At 42.4% G+C, this 20,396-nt stretch overlaps 1 protein-coding gene across 3 annotated transcripts in view; it reads left to right on the top strand.

The window, feature by feature from the left end:
* The window catches only part of PTPRC (protein tyrosine phosphatase receptor type C), a 210,470-nt gene that overhangs the window by 158,163 nt on the left and 31,911 nt on the right, over positions 1-20,396 (top strand). For all 3 annotated transcript variants that reach the window (XM_077277741.1, XM_077277742.1, XM_077277744.1), the window contains 4 exons: positions 6,300-6,499; positions 7,934-7,994; positions 12,631-12,739; positions 15,616-15,650. In XM_077277741.1, coding sequence (XP_077133856.1) covers positions 6,300-6,499; positions 7,934-7,994; positions 12,631-12,739; positions 15,616-15,650 — 405 coding nt within the window. The remainder of the gene's footprint in view (positions 1-6,299; positions 6,500-7,933; positions 7,995-12,630; positions 12,740-15,615; positions 15,651-20,396) is intronic.

Genomic DNA, 20,396 nt, shown 5'->3' on the forward strand with positions numbered 1-20,396 from the left:
GTAATATTTCCCTCATTAGTATTTTTTTGCATTAGGTAAATTTTCTATTGAAATTCAGCGCAGAGCTGTGCTCTTCTGACTCCGTACAGTTTACATGGGTCTGCCACTAGGGCTGCAAACAGCTGATCAGTAGAGATCGAACTGTAAATAGAAAGCCACTCATACACAATAGATGGCATAAGGGATGGTTTGGCCAATCATTGGACCGACAGACATCTCTCCTGACTCTTCCATACACACATACACAGGATGTGCTCTCTGTGAGAGATCGATGGCCAGACTCCTCAGATAGCAGCTTATCTCACAAAAAGCAAAAGGATAAACAGTCCAAAATCAGACATGATGGATCCTTATCTCTTCCAACATCATCTGTTGGAGGAGAGAAAAGAAGCCTCCATAAATATTAGACTGTTAAGTGAGCCCATCGATATCAGCAGGTTAGGCCTTTGTGAATTTAATGTGTATAGGATGGTCATTGTAGTGGACAATACGTTAGGACTATTTGTAGGATTTGGAGCAAAGAAGAAATTGGATCATTATCAAGAGAAAATAATGAAAAAAAAAAATGGGCCTTAACACCAAAATGTTGCTGTTTTCATAAAAAAAAAGCCAAGGGTTAAATAGTTATAAAAGGGTTGTCCCCTAATAGAACAACCCTTTCTCAATCTGAATGTTTGTCCCTTTTTATATTAAAACACCTATGTTCACCCCCATGGCGGCGCCGTTCCAGAGGTGTCAGCACTCGCTTTTCCACGGCTCATGTGAGGTTGTTTTGTCTCGTGACTCCGGTGCCCAATCAGCACTGGCATCACTTTCCCGGCCATACAAAGCTTTGCATGAGGACCATGACTTCTGCTAGCTATATAATGTTGTCAAGTTATATGGAACTAATTCAGTCATTCAGATGATATATTTTAAAGGAGAGTTACCAACAGGAAATAACCTATTGCTTTAATCAGATTTTTGTGCTGCATGTACAGTACTGTATGCACTGACCCATAACTCAGAGAGGGGTAGTGAGTCCCAAATAGCACTAGCATAAAGCGGAGATGAATAATCATGAAGTGCAGGACAGGGAACAGGTAATCAAAATAATAAATAACTTTTATTGTGAAAAAAACAATAATAGAAAAAATAAAATAAGAATTGTAATCTTCTCAACACAGAGGACATAATTGACAGGTGTTGGTAGGTGTCATGTCGGACGCTGTTCTCACTAGGGCGTCCGACAGACAGCGGTAATTACGCTTTTGTCCACTATGCGCTTAGTGGCGTCGGCTAGATTTTATGTAGCTGGTCCGGGGTTAATCTGGCTGGTGCTCGGATTGGTAGTTGGGTCCCGCCCACTGCCTTTAAATAGTTCTGCTGAACATTGGGCATCGCCGATTATAGCTTCTGTCTTGCTTGGTTATCTCGGTCTGGAGTGGTGAGCTAGTAGTTGGAATATCATTGCTGGTGGTGTATTTCCCTTTGTCTTATTTACTCCTTCCTATATTTGTATTTATTTTGCCCTGTGCATTATAGTGTATTCCTGAGTGTCTGCGGCGTGGTGTATATTTTCCTTTATCCTTGTCTGTGCTTACTGAGGGTATTGGTGTATTATCACTTCTCTGGGTGGAGGGGGCCGAGGCTCAGGAGGAAGTACCACCAGAACTTCCCATTAACAAATCGTTTGTACTGCTCCATCTTCGCCGTAAGATATTGGCTGAGCATCATGATGCTGTCTTGGCTGGTCACCCAGGAGTTAGGGGTACTTTGGAGTTGGTGTCACGTCGGTTTTGGTGGCCCAAAATCCGACAGGACGTGGTTTCATACGTGTCAGCATGTACCACGTGCGCTAGGGCTAAGACGCCCCGCTCCATTTCTGCTGGCACACTACTTCCTCTTGAGGTATCCAGTAGGCCATGGACGGAGGTCTCCTTGGAGGAGGATTTGTTGGGAGCAAAACTGTCCTCTGTCAGGAGGAAAGTAAAACAGTGCCTGTTGAGCGTGGGTGCAAAATACAGATGTGTGGCTGACAGTAGACGTGTGGCAGGTCCGGACCTGAGTGTAAGTGACTGGGTGTGGTTGTCCGCAAAAAACATAGGACTCAAAATTCCATCCCTTAAATGGGGTCCTAGGTTTATTGGTCCATTTAGGGTCGCCGCCATCATTAATCCGGTTGCCTACCAGTTGGAGCTCCCTACAGTTTATAAGATCCACAACGTGTTCCACAGATCGTTGTTAAAAAAGGTCGTGGGTTCTGTGGACGCTGCGGCGATGCCTCCTCCAGTCTTGGTGAATGGCAGTTTAGTGTTTGAAGCCTCCAAGGTGGTTGACTCTCGAGTGGTGTGCCGCATGTTACAGTACCTGGTACACTGGCGTGGTTATGGGCCGCCATCCGGACAAGCCGGGTCCTATAAGTCTTGAGGGCCCTGGGGTCCCTCGTAGAAGGCAGGGTACTGTCATGTCGGACGCTGTTCTCACTAGGGCGTCCGACAGACAGCGGTAATTCCGCTTTTGTCCACTATGCGCTCAGTGGCGTTGGCTAGATTTTATCTAGCTGGTCCGGGGTTAATCTGGCTGGTGCTCGGATTGGAAGTTGGGCCACGCCCATTGCCTTTAAATAGTTCTGCTGAACATTGGGCGTCGCCGATTATAGCTTCTGTCTTGCTTGGTTATCTCGGTCTGGAGTGGTGAGCTAGTAGTTGGAATATCATTGCTGGTGGTGTATTTCCCTTTGTCTTATTTACTCCTTCCTATATTTGTATTTATTTTGCCCTGTGCATTTATAGTGTATTCCTGAGTGTCTGCGGTGTGGTGTATATTTTCCGTTATCCTTGTCTGTATTTACTGAGGGTATTGGTGTATTATCACTTCTCTGGGTGGAGGGGGCCGAGGCTCAGGAGGAAGTACCACCAGAACTTCCCATTAACAAATCATTTGTACTGCTCCATCTTCGCCGTAAGATATTGGCTGAGCATCATGATGCTGTCTTGGCTGGTCACCCAGGAGTTAGGGGTACTTTGGAGTTGGTGTCGCGTCGGTTTTGGTGGCCCAAAATCCGACAGGACGTGGTTTCATACGTGTCAGCATGTACCACGTGCGCTAGGGCTAAGACGCCCCGCTCCCTTTCTGCTGGCACACTACTTCCTCTCGAGGTATCCAGTAGGCCATGGACGGAGGTCTCCTTGGAGGAAGATTTGCTGGGAGCAAAACTGTCCTCTGTCAGGAGGAAAGTAAAACAGTGCCTGTTGAGCGTGGGTGCAAAATACAGATTTATTTACTCCTTCCTATATTTGTATTTATTTTGCCCTGTGCATTTATAGTGTATTCCTGAGTGTCTGCGGCGTGGTGTATATTTTTCGTTATCCTTGTCTGTGCTTACTGAGGGTATTGGTGTATTATCACTTCTCTGGGTGGAGGGGTGTGTTTTCAGCCTAGGGTTGAAACAGGAGTCAGGGAGAGGGTGGAGGCCTGGACATGCACACCATCAGTGTAAACTCCAGGTAGAGGGTCAGTCAGGGTTTCCCTAGTCTGAGGGAAATCGCAGGGGCCCGGGTTATTTGCTCTTTCACACCTAGTCTTCCCGTGAGTAGGTGAGCCAAAGGGGGAAAAAAACCCTAAAGGTCATAATCACAGTAGAAAAGATAAAACATAATCCATTCTTAATGACATATGCACAGTGGAAATAAGATTGGCATGCCAGGGGAAAATTGAATTAAAGTAAAGATGCAGTCAGTACAAGAATATAATAGTGTGCATCCTGGCAGTCAAGATCAAAGGGGCTCATCTGCCAAACATGCCCAACGCGCGTTTCATGAATGCTTCATCAGGGGTGGTTGGTAGTGGTAACAAGGTATATAATATTATATATAAATGAATATAATAGTATGGTTGTATGACCTGGGGGGATAATTAAACCTATAACAATGACATGCAACCCATGAATAGGGATGATAATTTCATACATTTATTCATACAGAGTCAATAAAAAGTTTAAGGATAACAAAATAATTAAACATAATGACACATGATGTGGGGATGGAGATCACTCCAGGCCACATGTTGCTTGTGATACTTTGAGCAGCCTGTACTGTCTAAGCGTGCAACCATAGCTTGCAACATCTCTGGGCTTGTCTTCCATTGAGCTCATTGCAAAAGGAGCTGCCAGCAGCAGAGCTTGATAATTTGGGTCCTCAACTAAATTCCGAATACCCGAACATTCCTCAAATAACCATTAATAATCTCATAGATAGCAGGAAAGGCTATTAGTACAGTATGTGTATTTCTGCATGTGGTGCTCATACTCAATATTGAATAAATTGAGATGCCCTGAAATTTTTTTTTTTTTTAAAAAAGATCCCCATTACTTAAAATAAAATTCTCTGCATATAAAGTTATCATATGACACTGCTGCTGATATGCCCGGACTAAATCTTACCCACATACTGTTATAAAACAAAATACACTACACTAACCACTACTACTACTAATATCACTATACTAGGACCAAATAATATCGCCACGCCTTGACCTCTACCATTACCACCATATGGTGAATAAATAATACTACTACAGAACAAAACACACTGCACAAATATTACCAATAATAATACAGAGCGACTAAATTTTGCCACCAAACTATTACTGAGCATTTTACTGCAGTTTTTCCCCACTGAGATCAAAATAGTTTAGCAGCAAATTAATAGAAAATCCAACAAAAACACAAAGAAAATGTGAAACTTCAGCTGTAAATTTCTGGCAATAATACCATTTTCATGTATAAAAAAATCTGTACATGAACATATCCGTAGCGTGATATTGTGTGTCTCAATCGGTAAGGCTATGTTCACATGTAGCGTTTTTGCTGTGTTTTTTTCTGCAACCAAAACCTGCTCTCCCTGCAGTAAAAGTGCTGTGTACAAAGTACCCACTTTGCTGCATTTTTTCGGCATCTTTAACAATGTTTTAGCTGTGTTTTTGTTCCATCTTTTGCACTGTGTTTGGGGTGTAGATTACATGTGCACTTTCTCTACAGTACATGTTTAATAAAGTTAGATTTAGTTACCGAAAGTGATGTGAAAGAAGTGACATGCTACAAATTTAAAAAAGGCTGCAGTTTTCCAATTTAGTTACAAAAAAAAATGCAAATGTCTGCATGAGATTTCCGAAATCTAATATCTTTTGCTATTTTCTGTAAAAAACAGCTTTTAATTTGAATAAAAAAACAGCAAAAAATGATGCAAAGCGCTGCATGTGAAAATAGCCTTATAGTGTATCTAATTTGTCATGAATAGTAGTAAAACCTTTTTTCTGTTCGCACACAGTAATAGTGCCTCTTTTTGCTCCCTTAGGTTAATAGTGCATCCTATGTGTCTTCTAGACAATAATAATGGCCCCTGTGTGCGCAACGAAAATAATAATGTACCCTCTGTTCTCCATAAAAAAGTAATGGCACCTTGTTTCTGCCTAGACAGTAATCCTTCTTCTTTAACTGGAATCTGTTGGCAGGTTATTACTATGGATTCTGGGAGCGGCATAATTTAGAGACAGAAAGCCTGATTCCAGTATCACCTACTTTTGATAGTTTTCTTGTTTTGTTTGATGTATATTTAGCAGAGCTAAGACTTCTGGGCCGTATATAACCCCATCCACACCCTGATTGGCAGCTTCCTGTGTACAGTGTGAATTGTCAGCAAGCTTCCAAACAGTGGAAGTGGGTTACACAAATTTGCCTGAGGCCGGTCTCACACGTACAAATAATTCTGGTACCGGAAAAATCGTTACCGGAGTTATCCGTGTCCGTGTGTCCGTGTGGCACACGTGCAGCACATCAGTGTGGTACACGGGCGGCAGCCATGTGCCGCCCGTGTACTGACTGAGAACCACACGGACCGTGCAGGAGACAGCGCTAGATTTAAGCACTGTCCCCTGCTTTAGATGCTGAAGCCGGCATTCATTCCTTCTCCCCAGCAGCGTTCGCTGGAGAGAAAGAATTAAAAATCAAGTTTTTTTTTTGTGTGTGTTTAAAATAAAGTTCCTGGTCACCTCCCACCTCCCACCCCCTGTGCGCCCGCCCGCTTGCACTAAAATACTCACCCAGCTCCCGCAAAGCCTCCTCTCAGCGCCGCAGCTTGTCCTGTGTGAGCGGTCACATGGTACCGCTCATTACAGGGATGAATATGCGGCTCCACCCCTATGGGTGGATACCCATACCCAAATAGACCCAAATATGGATATTATATTTCTGTCATCATTGTGCTCTCTGATATATTGATTTTGTGTCTATATAAATCTCTTTTATGTTTGCATTCCAGTACCAACTAAAGTTGAGGGTATGGTTGTAAAAGTTGGACTAGCAAATAATGAAGTGAAAGTTGAATGTAGAGAACCTGCTCAAATTAATGGAGAAAAAGGAGTATTTGTACTTTTAGTAAATAATGTCCAAAAGGCTGAAAATGCGATTTGCCACTTTCTTAGAAAAGATCTGTCCTTCCTGACAACATATTCATTTACGGTAAGAAAAAATATTTTACCATTGAAAATGTGAATAAAAAGATTGCCTTACCTAATAGCAGGTTATTTGCTCAACATATTAATCCACATTGGTAAAAAATTGTTAATATAGGTGAAACATACAGTAAGAATGTTACACGGCATTTATCGCTCTCATTGAGGGCCTAAGTGTACATCAAGGACCCGATGGATACTGTATGTATTAATAGTGGATCTGAGTGATTATTGAACCCTTCTTTTGAAAAGAACACGAGCGATATCATGAAGCTTGGTTCACACAAGTCGCTTACTTAGCAGGTGGGTGGGAATGGGTACATGGAACGCCTCAGTCAGACGTCAGGTTTTTTTTATGTCTGATAAAAATTGATCTTGTTCAGTGACTTCCATTGGATTTTTATCAGATTTTCCTCAGACGTTGGTCAGAGTTTCAACTGATTTCTTTGACTTATGAGAAAACAAAACAAAGTTTCTCCACCTTCTCCTATTTATCTGTCAGTGAAAAACAGACAGCACTAGGATGGCATCCAGATTTCACTGACCCATATACTTGCACTGCTACTTTTGATCTGACACTTGGAACAATATCGCATATGTCTCTATGATTTTGCATGGACAACACTGTACGAGGAAAGAATTTAATATGTGAGCAGCCACATAGACAGTCATAGGTACAAGTGCTATCCGTGAAAAAAATGGATCGCATTCATACATGAAAAACTGATGTATGGATGAGGCCTAACGCTTACAAGTGGTTGTTTATGGGGCTTATGAAAGAAAGAGGCCAAAATCATGTGACACGAAACTTCTCCATGGGTAATGTTAACTTGCAGAAGAATTGTTGTCCATATTAGCAAGTAAGATAAGGGGATTGGCAGCAACAAGTTCTTTATGCTCTACAAGCTTGGTGGGAGGAGCAAACCTTATACTGTCCTCTGAACATTAACATGGCCATGTGCATGAAGCTTTACTTAGGGAATATTGGTCAGATATTGGAAAATAAAGAGTAAAAGAACTTGTCTTCTGAAGCTTAAGGCCACGTGCGCACATTCAGTATTTGGTCAGTTTTTTACCTCAGTATTGGTAAGGCAAGACCAGGAGTGGGTGAAAATTGCCGAATAGTTGTATGTGTTTCTATTATACTTTTCCTCTGATTGTTCCTTGCTTGGATTTGGCTTAAAAATACTGAGGTAAAAAACTGACAAAATACTCAACGTGTGCACATGGCTGGAGGATTACAGGCAATTGTAATTCATATCTTTACGCTGATCTACAAATGTATATCGTTCCTTTTTGTATGCCATTGTGACTTTATGATCTTTTGCCTCGGAAAAGAACCAAACTTAATCAGGCCACACCTTTCTTTATTCATTTATAGAATCTTGTTACACAGAATCAAATCAGTTGTGAAAACTTACATTTTGCATTTACTTTGCAGATCTACTATAATAATAAAAAATATGTCGGACCGCCTGAAATAAAGGAAATAACAACAAGGTGTAAGTACATTGAAGAATCAGTGTCTGAAGAGAGAACCTTTCACTATCTGAAATCTCCCTAAATGACTATTAGGCTACTTTCACACTAGCGTTTTTTTGCATACGTCGCAATGCGTCGTTTTTGCGAAAAAACGCATCCTGCAAAGTCGGCTGCAGGATGCGTTTTTTCCCCATAGACTAACATTAGCGACGCATTGCGACGTATTGACACACGTCACAACCGTCGTGCGACGGTTGCGTCGTGTTGTGGCGGACCGCCGGCAGCAAAAAACATTACATGTAACGTTTTTTGTGCCGACAGTCCGCCATTTCCGATCGCGCATGTGCGGCCAGAACTCCGCTCCCACCTCCCCGCACCTCACAATGGGGCAGCGGATGCGTGGAAAAACAGCATCCGCTGCCCCCGTTGTGCGGCGCTTGCACAGTATGCGTCGGTACGTCGGGCCGACGCAGCGCGACGGCCCTGTACCGACGCTAGTGTGAAAGTAGCCTTATGTGTGGATGGTGTATGTATCTGGATATGAGTAAATGCTGGGATAATGTTCTAATTATTATCCCTGGACTCACTTCCACTCTTTTTCAGTAATGACACAAATTGTGTTTGCTTTGCAAATTAATGTAGCATTTAACAGTCCTCTATGGTAATATCTAAGCTTAGGTGTCCAGGGGACATGTCACAATGCAAACCGCAGACCATTTGTGGACTTATAGCAGGAGATTGAAAGTCAGTTCAAATCAGAAGTGATATTTGCATCACTGGAATCTGTCACTACAACTTTTACATTCTTGGATTGTAGGTCAAAGCTGATAAACAATAAAACATTTTTCCACCCAAATGATAAGTAAATCTATTTTGCTGTGATTTTTAAAATAAAGGCATAAGACCGGGTTCACATTAGCATTCGTGGGCTCTGCGGAGGGCTACATACTTCCTCCGTTAAGCCCCGCCTACTTCCGCATACTTCTGCATGTATCCTGCATATATATCTTTAAGATTGGGTACGCAGAACATGCGGATGTATGCGGATGCGTCGTTTTGACGTGCCCGCCAACCGCACGGGAACGCAACTTGTTAAGTCCCCGTGTGGTCAGCGGGCGCGTCAAAAGAATGCACCCGCATACATCCGCATATATCCGCATGTCCTGCGTACCCAATGTTAAAGATAGGTACGCAGGACGCATGCAGAAGTAGGCGGACCCAAAATGGAAGAAGTTTGAAGTGGGCAGAGCTTCACAGAAGACGTACGCAGCTGTCTGCAAAGCCCCAGTACGCAAGTGTGAACTTAGCCTAACGGCAAAATTCTATATTACATGTATTCTTTACCTTTACACAGTGATGAACCCTTGCACTATTCTGCAGCACTGTATAGCAACCTTTGGCATTCCAGTGGGGCTGAATGCTCTTTTTAACACTTATAATATGTTGGCTACTAGGACAGTTGTCTATACAGAGGTATACCTAGAAATTACTGGGACAAATAGCAACATTTTGAATGCCTTTTGCTCTCCAGAGCAGATACCATCTCCATGCAAAAGTGAGGTTCATCATCCAGACACTTGATTATGTCATTGGTAAAGCACCACTCCACCCTTTTTTGTTTTATTGCAGCACTGAAGTGGTGCATCTAATATATGTTCCCTGCCTCTAGTATTAGACTTGGCTGCCGTCTTAAGTTCTTCCCAGTGCCTCTCCAGTCTCATGCCACCATGTTGTGACTGCAACTTCTGACTGCCTGGAAGTCACAGGTAAAGGTCACAAGCTCTCAGGGTTAGTCTATGAGGACCTCGTTCTGGCTCTCATAGACTCATGTTTACTTGTGACTTCCGGCTCACCCAGCAAACACTGGAGTGATCCGGCAGGTCACTAACTGCACACGACCACCCAGAGCAGTGCCAAGAACAGAAGAAAACATCAGCTGGTAAGTATATTACTGGGGTGAGGGAACATACATCAGTTGCACCACTCCAGCGATGCAATAGAAAAAAATATGTACTGTGTCATATTTGTGCTCTCAAAGAATAGACTAGAACCCAAAATATATGCTAACCCCACAATAGAACCCCACAAAATTCAGATTTAATACTGGACTTCAAAATTTATTTTGACCTCAAGCCTGAGTGAAAGACATCAGAAGTGACCCCCAAAATTAATTTAGTCCCCTGATCCCTTAATATATCAGACTGCATTCTAAAATTTATTTAGACCCCAAACCAGACATCACAATGATTCAAAACCAAAAGCCAATCCAGACCCTTAACCCCTTAACGACCAGAGGCAATTTTGGCTTTGCAGTTTCATTTTTTGCTCCCCTTCTTCCCAGAGCCACAACTAAGGCCACATGCACACAGAGCCACGGTCAAAATGGCCATGTGAGGGCTTGTTTTTTGAGTAGTACTTTTGAAATACACCATTGGTTTTACCATATTGTGCACTCGAAAATGGGAAAAGAATTCCAAGTGTGGTAACATTGCAAAAAAAGTGCAATCCCACAATTGTTTTTTTGTTTGGCTTTTTTGCTAGGTTCACTAAATGCTAGAACTGATCTTCCATTATGATTCTCCAGGTCACTATGATTTCATAGACACCAAACATGTCTAGGTTCTTTTTTATCTAAGTGGTAAAAAAAAATCCGAACTTTGTTTAAAAAAAAAATTGAGCCACTTTCCAATACCCGCAGCATTTCCATTTTTCTTGATCTTGGGTTGGGTGAGAGCTTATTTTTTGTGCACCAAGCTGACATTTTTAATGATACTGTTTTGGTGCAGATATGATCTTTTGATCGCTCGTTATCACATTTTAATGCTATGTCATGGCAACCAAAAAAACATAATTCTGGCTCTTGGAATTTTTTCTTGCTACGCTGTTTAACGATCAGGTTAATCCTGTTTTTTATTGATAGACCGGGCGATTCTGAACATGGCGATACCAAAATGTGTATGTTTGATTTTTTTTTAAATTGTTTTATTTTGAATGGGGCAAAAGCGGAGTGATTTGACCTTTTATATATTTTTTATTATTTTATATCTTTAAAAACTTTTTTTTCAATTTTGGCATGCTTCATTAGTCTCCATGGGAGACTAGAAGCTGCCATAACCCGATCATCTCTGCTACACAAAGGCGATGATCAGATCGCCTGTATGTAGCCCAATTACTCACTTGCTATGAGCATCGACCACCCGGTGGTGCTCATAGCAAGCTGGCAGTGACAATCATAGAAGTCTCCAGGATAACTCTGGTTGTCATGCTAACCCATTGGTGACCCGCGATCACGCAACGGGGGTCACAGATGGGCGGATTTCCGGCACGATTGCCGGAAATGCTTGTTAAATGCTGCTGTCAAAGTTTGGCAGCAGCATTTAATGGGTTAATAGCCACGGGTGGATTGTGATTCCACTTGCAGCTTTTTGGGGCACATGTAAGCTGTTCAAAACAGCTGACATATAGAGGGAGAAGTGTGGGCTCACCGCCGGAGCCCACATCAAAGGGAGGGAGTCCGACATTGGCGTAACGTTACACCTGATGTCAGAAGGGGGTTAATGGGGTTGTCCACTGTCAGCTTCCTTTTTCCCACAGGCTCAGTGATTTGTAAAATAGCAAGCTATGCTGTACTTATCGTCCCTGAGTCCTACACTGCTGTTGGTATTTGTATTTGTAAGCAAACTATATCTACTTCATCAAAGGGCAGCCCCAATTCAAAAAAAGTTGGACACTGTATAAAATGTAAAGAAAACCAGAATGCAATGATATGGAAATCTCTTATATTAATATTTTATTCCCAATAGAACATAAAATACAGATCAGAAGGTTAAAGGTAGAATTATTTTCATTTCATTTGACAAACTAGAGGGGTTATCCAGGGTTGGGATGAAAGTCTGCTTTCACTCTGTGTGACTAAAGACTTCTGAATCCTAAGGCTATTTTCACATTTCCGTCTGTATGGGGCCGTCGCAAACTGTCGGCCCGACGTACCGACGGACGTTGTGCTAAATTTAGCACAACGTGGGCAGCAGATGCAGTTTTACAACGCATCCGCTGCCCATTGTGATGAGCGGGGAAGAGGGGGTGGAGTTACGGCAGCGCATGTGCGGTCGGAAATGGCGGACACGTCACACAAAAAAAGTTACATAGAACTTTTTTGTGCGTTGTGTCCGCCAAAACACGATGCATCCATCGCACGACAGATGCGACGTGTGCCCATCCGTCGTGATCCGTCGCTTATACAAGTCTATGGGCAAAAAACGCATCCTACAAGCACATTTGCAGGATCCGTTTTTTGCCCATAACGACGGATTGTGACGGTGAACAAAAGACGGAAGTGTGAAAGTAGCCTTACATTACAGAGTGCTCATTTCACGCTATCAGCATTATCTGATGCCAGCAGCAAGAGCGGGTGGTCACATTACCCCAATTATGCAATTTGCATACTTCTGGCCACATTGCGACTAGACATGTATAGCATCACACAGTACAAGTGAATTGAACCCCTATTTGACGCATTAATTGTTTTTCCTCATTTTCCTTCTGAGAATTTGGTGTGCGTCGTATGGTCAGGTGCGTCTTATAATCCAAAAAATATGGTATTTTACTAATTTACAACCTTCAGCATTTTTTCATTGTTTATTTTGCATCTTACAGATAACGATAAAGCCCTCATTGGATTCTTGGCTTTTTTCATAATTATCACTTGCCTGGCCCTGATCCTTGTTATGTATAAAATCTACAAACTGCAGAAAAGATCTTCATGGTAATGTGGAAACTTATTTTATAATCATACACACAGTTTGGTATAATTCATCATGTACTTTCAATATATTTCTAACTGGAACCCTCACCTACTATGGACCATTTATGCTTTGTGGCAGAAGGACTTTTGACTTCCTCAGGCACCAGAACCCTCTTCAGACAATATTAGGGAGATAACCCTTATTATAATTTATATATCTACCCAAAACATTGCCACCCTCTATCCCTTTATAGTTTGGGCCTTTTTCATGTTATTTGGTTTTGTCAGTCATCGTTTCTATCATGCCACCAACAATAATGAAATACAATTGTGCAATCTTGTTATTCTGCAGGAGGTATAAGAGTGACAGAAGGATAGGAGGGATGGAAGGGACTTAGAAAAGACAGCTATTAGACTGCACTTCTGGTGTGTATAAGCACAGTATGCACAAATTGAGAAAAGAGTTTATGTGCAAAGTTGATTTACTGTTACTGCTATATATTAAAATGCATAAAAAAAATAGTCAAAGAGGTGTACATACCATTCAGACACAAATCAAGTCTGTATGTGAATCTATAGCTGTGCTATGTGCCATCATCGTTATCACCATTAATTTATTAAACAGACTTAGTAAAGGGACTTCAACATTCCTTCTCGTTGTGGTGTCCAAACAGGACCCCACTTCTTCACCCAAAAGTAGAGAAATATCTGGCACTCTAAATTAATATTAAGCTTTGCGTAATTAAATTTACAATCCAGTATTACTGTGATAACTCAGTCCTTAAGCGGTCCTTCAGACGGTTGGATAGTAGACTAGAGTATGGTCAATCACCGCGATACAGTTACAGGGAGAAAGGAGGCATGCATCTGTGTTTCATGTGATCATGGAACATTTTTAACTTCTACTCACTAACAGTGATCTTTACAGATCTGTACCTTATTGAGGAGCAAAAACCCACAGGGAGGATTGATTAGAACTGGTGTCTTAAAATTAACCTACAGTAGCTGTAGTAAGACGCCCCTTTTCATTTAGATTGGCACATTATCTGCCACCTGTTTAAAGTAAAAGTGATTGTCTAGACTGACATGAAAAGTTTGCAGCCATCCAATATGACTGCAATCCACATACTGTATTTGGGATATAGGGGGTGCTCACTGAAAATGGAATTTGGTGCTCTGAAGGAAAAAATCCAAGAAGACTGAAACAAGAACCTTCGGCACTCAATAAGAACAATTTATTGTTCAGTGTTTAAATGAAAGACAAAGAGGTGAATCATCCACCATATACAAAAGCAAAAACGGAACACAGGTGTAGACAGATATGCTTCTGCTGCAACATTTCGGCAATATAATGCCTTTGTCAAGCCAAATCTGTTATGAAATATATATTAAAAAACAATAGAAATTAACAAACACAGAAAAAATACAGTATATTAACAAACACAGAAAAAATGCAAGAAACTTGCTGGAAATAACTGAGAAGAAGTAGCTAAAAACACCTAAAAATACACTCCAAGTGCTAGTCTCAATGCAGGATATGAACATTATAGTAAGATACGCATGGATATCATATAAAGTACCACAAAGTAGAACTGATACAAAGTACAATAACGACTAATCCATGGAAATATGTATATATGTATATACACAAATGTAGAAAGACTAATAGACTAAGGACTAGTGTTGAGCGATACCTTCCGATATGCAAAGGTATCGGTATCGGATTGGATCGGCCGATATCCAAAAAATACACTTGGAGTGTATTTTTAGGTGTTTTTAGCTACTTCTTCTCAGTTATTTCCAGCAAGTTTCTTGCATTTTTTCTGTGTTTGTTAATATATTTTTTCTGTGTTTGTTAATTTCTATTGTTTTTTTTATATATATTTCATAACAGATTTGGCTTGACAAAGGCATTATATTGGCAAAACGTTGCAGCAAAAGCATATCTGTCTACACCTGTGTTCCGTTTTTGCTTTTGTATATGGTGGATGATTCACCTCTTTGTCTTTCATTTGAACACTGAACAGCCAGATGAGCCTAGTCAGCAGAATAGTACGGGTTTGCTTTAAAATGATGCTGGTATAGATTTGCTTGTCAAATACTGTATATACTTGTGTATAAGCAGAGATTTTTAGCACATTTTTTTGTGCTGAAAATGCCCCCTCAGCTTATACACGAGTCATTATCCAGGAAGCCGGCGGGGGAGGGGGAGCGGCCGAGCAGCGGCAGGAGTTGGTGGCTGTGAAGACATCATACTCACCCTCCTCGTTCCGTCGATGCATCTCCGATGGTCTCGGCGCTGGCGGCTCTTCCTGTGCTGAGCGGTCACTTGGTAACGCTCATTAAGGTAATGAATGTTCACGCGTCTCCACTCCCATAGGCGTGGAGCGCATATATTCATTACCTTAATGAGTGGTACCACGTGCCCGCTCAGCACAGGAAGAGCTGCCGGGCCGGGACAATGGAGATGCCGCGATGGTGCGAGGAGGGTGAGTAGGATGGGACAGGACCGGGGAAGCCATGCATACAATTATGGGACCAGGGTAAGCCATACATACAACAGGGGAAGCCACACATACCAGGAATGGACGGGGGACCCGTGCATAGCAGGACAGGGATGATGGGACAATGCATACCGGGCTTATACTCGAGTCAATAAGCTTACTCAGTTTTCCGTGGCAAAATTAGGTGCCTCGGCTTAAACTCGGTTTGGCTTATACTTGAGTACATACGGTAATAATAATGTCTGGAAAATATGTTGGGCTGCATGGAGTCCAATTTTTCATTATACTAAGTACTGCTTCACTTTTAAAAAAATTGGCAGTATTTTTCTTCTTGTTTTTCTTTATACATTTTCATGTTTAAAAGCGTGTTAACCAATATTCTTGATATTTCAGCAATTTTCCAGATGACTTTCCACTAATTGAGCAAGGTAATCGGTTTTATAATATAAAACTACTTAAAGTCAAATGCCACCAGTTGTATAACTGTTTTTAATAACATATTCTTTTGTATAAGATCTCACTGATAAATGTCTGTAAAGAAATATTCACTTGATTGTTTTAGAAATTTCATAGACTGAAAATAAACTTATCTGAATTGGTTTGCGTTGGTATAACAGAATGGCAGATCTATAGACACAGATGCAACAGGGTTCATTTGAAATAGGTTTTACTTAAGGCACACAAACAAAATAGTTACAGATTGTGTTGAGAGCCACGTTCACACGCTCAGTATTTTACCTCAGTATTTGTAAACCAAAACCAGGAGTGGAACAATCAGAGGAAAAGTATAATAGAAACCCGTCACCACTTCCGTATTTCTCCCCCACTCCTGGTCTTGGCTTACAAATACTGAGGTAAAAATGTCACTAAATACTCAATGTGTGTACATGGCAGAAGGGAGAAAAAGGTTTCACAACAACACGGTAAAAAGAGTGTGGCTAGCATTTCACCTCTGAGGAATAGATCTCCATAGCTACTCAATAAGGGTAAGATTACATCTGTGTATATAAAGTAGCTGAGATTCCCAGCCAGAAAAATTGGAGAGTGTCATGGTTTTTTTTCTTATCTAGCATCCATATGTCATGCAATCCATATGCAATATGATTTTAACATGAATTGCGGTTACTGATGAACTATGGTAACCTTACTGACGACAATGCTCATCGCAGCAGCTGGATTCACATGTTACTATCATGGTGTTCCGCCGACCGTGCTGAGCTGTCACATTACTGATGTCACCACTTAGCACTGCATCCAGATGTGGCAAGATCTGGGATCTTTCTGGGATGTGGGATGGATTAACGGTGGACCCCTTTAGATTATTTTTTTTTTTAAAGGTAAAAAATAGGTAAAAGATTGTCTTTTTACAATTAAAGAACTTTTTTCCTGTGTGTTTATTGCTTTGACTACAGGGTTAGTAATCGGGGTGTCTTATAGACACCTCTCCATTGATAACCCCTGGGCTTGATATCAGCAGAGATTGCACTGCTGACATCAATCCCAAAACCATTACCGTGCATGCCAACGCACCAGGGCAAACAGGAAGAGCCAATGCATCTAGTGCTTCTAATGGATGAGTATTTTCTGGTGTGGCTGATTTCTGGTCTTATTTGTTTGGGAAGGGACCAATATCCATGGCCCCTTTCCAGCATATTAACCAGGCACAGTCATGGCAACTTATTGTGTCAGGCCACGGTAGAGAATTTCAATTCAGACAACAGCTAGCATTTCACACACAGACCATGGTCTCTGTGGTTGTTACAGTGAATTCTTTCCATATACTGTAGGGTCTCAGTACAGACTGGTTATTGCTATCACATACTAAAATCTCTAGGTCAGGATGTCTCTCCAAGTATTTGGGGTCACCATCAAGTAGTCGTCAGGGAGCAGACCAAATATTTGAGATGCGCTATACACTCTCTATCTCTGCTTCTGATTTGGCTCAATTTCTAAGCAGTCCCAAGTAAATGTATCATCCTCTCATTGCTCTAATCAACCAATAGGCACTCCCTTGTCTAGCAATATCTGTATCTGACCACGAAGCAACAAAGCTTCTATGTATTTACTCTCAATCTGCCTACAGCTTGTTCTCCACTATGCTTTAGTTGTCCTGCACAGGTGACCCATCAAGCCTATGTCCCCAATGCATGTACACATTAAAAAAGGCCTAGCAACATTTTTATTTCATAAACTGTCTTAATGACCTATATAATTATGTGTAAGTGTATTAATATACTTTCCAATTACAGTCTATCCCATTTTACAGCATCACTCAGGTATTGTTCTTGCCCACATATCACAGGGGATTGATGTGAGAATTGGAAGTTGCTTTCTCTGTGTAAACCTACGGTATTGAGCCTTGTTTTGTGGCTCCATAGACTTACATTGGAGGAAGTAGCTCCACGCCTCACGATGGTCACTGTTAAAGCCAGCAAAGAAACGGAGTGCTCAAGTGAGACTGGAACAGCATTAGAAATCGGGTAAGATAGCAATTGATAACAATAGCAATACACTTACACATCATTACATAAATAATTAGGACAGTTTATGAAATAAAAATTTCATTAAGAATTTTTACTTCAAGCTCAGTGCCTGTATTAGATATATTGGAGATTATAGATATGTAAACCATACAGGGCATTTTACCTGGCTAACTATATATTAGAGCCATGGGTAGGCAGTGTAGCGTTTCACCCGCTACGGGTCTTGGGGATACTCGCTTGGCAGCAGGATAAACACTTCAGGCACGATATCTCACACATATCAGTCCATATGGTTTATTCAAACTCCGCATAAACCAGACAGGGTACTGTTGTGATCCGCTTTTTGGGCTCCCCTAGTGGTGGCTGGTGGTACTGGAGACTTGTGTGTTCTTTTCTGCCTCAGCTCACCTGCTTCCATCAGTTTTGGGAGTTCCCTATTTAGCCTTGCTCTCCAGTCACTTCCTTGCCGGTCATCATTGTAACCTGAGTCATTCAGTTGCATGTTCCTGCTACCAGTCTGCTGATCAGCTAAGTGGACTCTTGTCCTTTTTGTTTTGTATTTTTTGTCCAGTTTACAGTTTGTCATTTCCTGTTACTGGAAGCTCTTGTGGACTGAAATTGCCACTCCTGTGTCATGAGTTGACACAGGAGTCTTAAAGTAATTTCAGGATGGGTTTTTGAAAGGGTTTTTCAGCTGACCGTGAAGTCCTCTTTTGTATCCTTCCTCTATCTAGTAAGTGGACCTCGCTTTGCTAAATCTACCTTCATACTGTGTATGTCTTTTCCTCTGAACTCACCGTTAATATATGTGGGGGCTACTATCATCTTTGGGGAATTTCACTAGAGGTAAGCCAGGTCTGTTCCTTCCTCTTCCAGGCGTAGTTAGTTCTCCGGCTGGCGCATGGCATCTAGGCAGCATTGGAATGCTTCCTGGCTACTGTTAGTTGTGTGGTAGATTTAGGTCACGGTCAGCTTGAGTTTCCATCACCCGAGGGCTAGTCTGTTATTTTGTGTTTCTGATGTTCCCATGCCATTGGGGAATCATGACAGGGTACAGTCCATTTCATTACAGCCATGAAACATTAGACAGATCACGCAGCAGATAGGCTTCTCTGCTGTATATTATAATCCCGTTGTCCGGGTTACCTCTCAGAAGTTCCACTCCTTACACTGACTTCAGGTCAGTCCCAGGTCCTCAACACAGACTGTCCAGGTCTATGGTCTCCAGGTGCTTCCAGGGCGACTCCACTCCCAGGAGTCTCCAACACCAACCGTCCGTGCTATGTCCAGCACGCAGGCTCTTCAGCCTGGAATGGTCTCTGTGTGCTTCCAGGACGTCCCCACTTGGAACCGTCCAACACACAGGCCATTCTGCAGTGTCCTGCCATGACACACGGAAGTGTGTCCACCCTGACAGACAATCACACACTCACTCAATTTCTCTCTGTGCTACACACACCTCCTTTACATAGGTGTAACCACACCCAGGTACCTGTCACATGGCTAGTCAGGTGAGCGTGACATCACCACAGGTCCTTTCACACAAAACCATCTTACGTGTTCAGACACGCCTCTTTGGCTGGGTTTGTAGGTGACTGAACCCACCCATCTCTCCAATCACCTGGAAGCCTTCCCAATGTAAACAAACCCCTCAGCAGTAGATCTGCTTGAGCAAAACATACCCAGGCTTCCATCACAGGGCCACCCACCTCTGCGATACATACCATCCATCATTCACATGACCAGTCGCTATGCTACATATTCCCCCCCTCTGCCTAAAGCCGTGGGGCCTTCTCTGAGACCCTTCTCTGTCGTCCCTGACAGTCAAACCGTCTGTCAACCATTTCCGTCACACGCTTTGATAAGGACGACCCCTTGTCATTTCTTCTGCTACAGGATCTCCCACTTAGGTCACTGAGCCCTGAGCTAAGTGAGAAGTCACTGCCTCTAACTCTTCCATTTGGCGTCAGCATCTGAATGGGAGTCACCACCACCCAATCAGTCATCCTGTAACCTGCAGTCGCCCCTCACACAGGTCACAATTTCTGTTATGGCTACCCCTGCCATCCTGACTTTACCTTGGGGAGCACTATCCTTCCCCTGTGTCAGTGCCTCCGTCTGCACAACCTCGTACTCAGCTCTAGTGGTTGCTACTGGTAATGATACGTCACAGTCACCCCCCCGGAGTTTGTGTCATACCCCACAGTACGGTCAACCCTCAAGTTCCTTTCTAACAGGGTGTCAGCTTCACAGGTTCTATTTACCAGATCACTGTCAGTCATTTCGGTGTACACATTTGGTGACATCATGTCGGTAAGTTGGGCAGACGAACCCTTCACACTGGTCACCCCGATGTCTGACCCGTCAATTTTGGGACCCATTACTGACTTAACGTATGCCCCTGCAACAGTAATGAGACTTCCATCCTCCAGCTGTAGAGGAACCCCCTCCTCCCATAAGTCTGAGGATAACTTACAGTCCGGCCCACTATCCAATGATGCATTCACCACCGCCTCTTTTTTCCGCCATCCCTATTCGGGTTACCGCCCCCTTTTTGGGACTCCGCCCCCTTTAGAGTCATTACCCCCTTTTGGGACTCCACCCTTTTTGGGCAACTACGCTCTTTTGGGTTACCGCCCCCTTTTGGGACTCCGCCCCTTTTTTGGAAACCACCATTTGGCAGAACTCCAC

The sequence above is a fragment of the Ranitomeya variabilis genome, chromosome 8 (genome assembly GCF_051348905.1).
Source record: "Ranitomeya variabilis isolate aRanVar5 chromosome 8, aRanVar5.hap1, whole genome shotgun sequence".
NCBI classification, from domain to species: Eukaryota; Metazoa; Chordata; class Amphibia; order Anura; family Dendrobatidae; genus Ranitomeya; species Ranitomeya variabilis.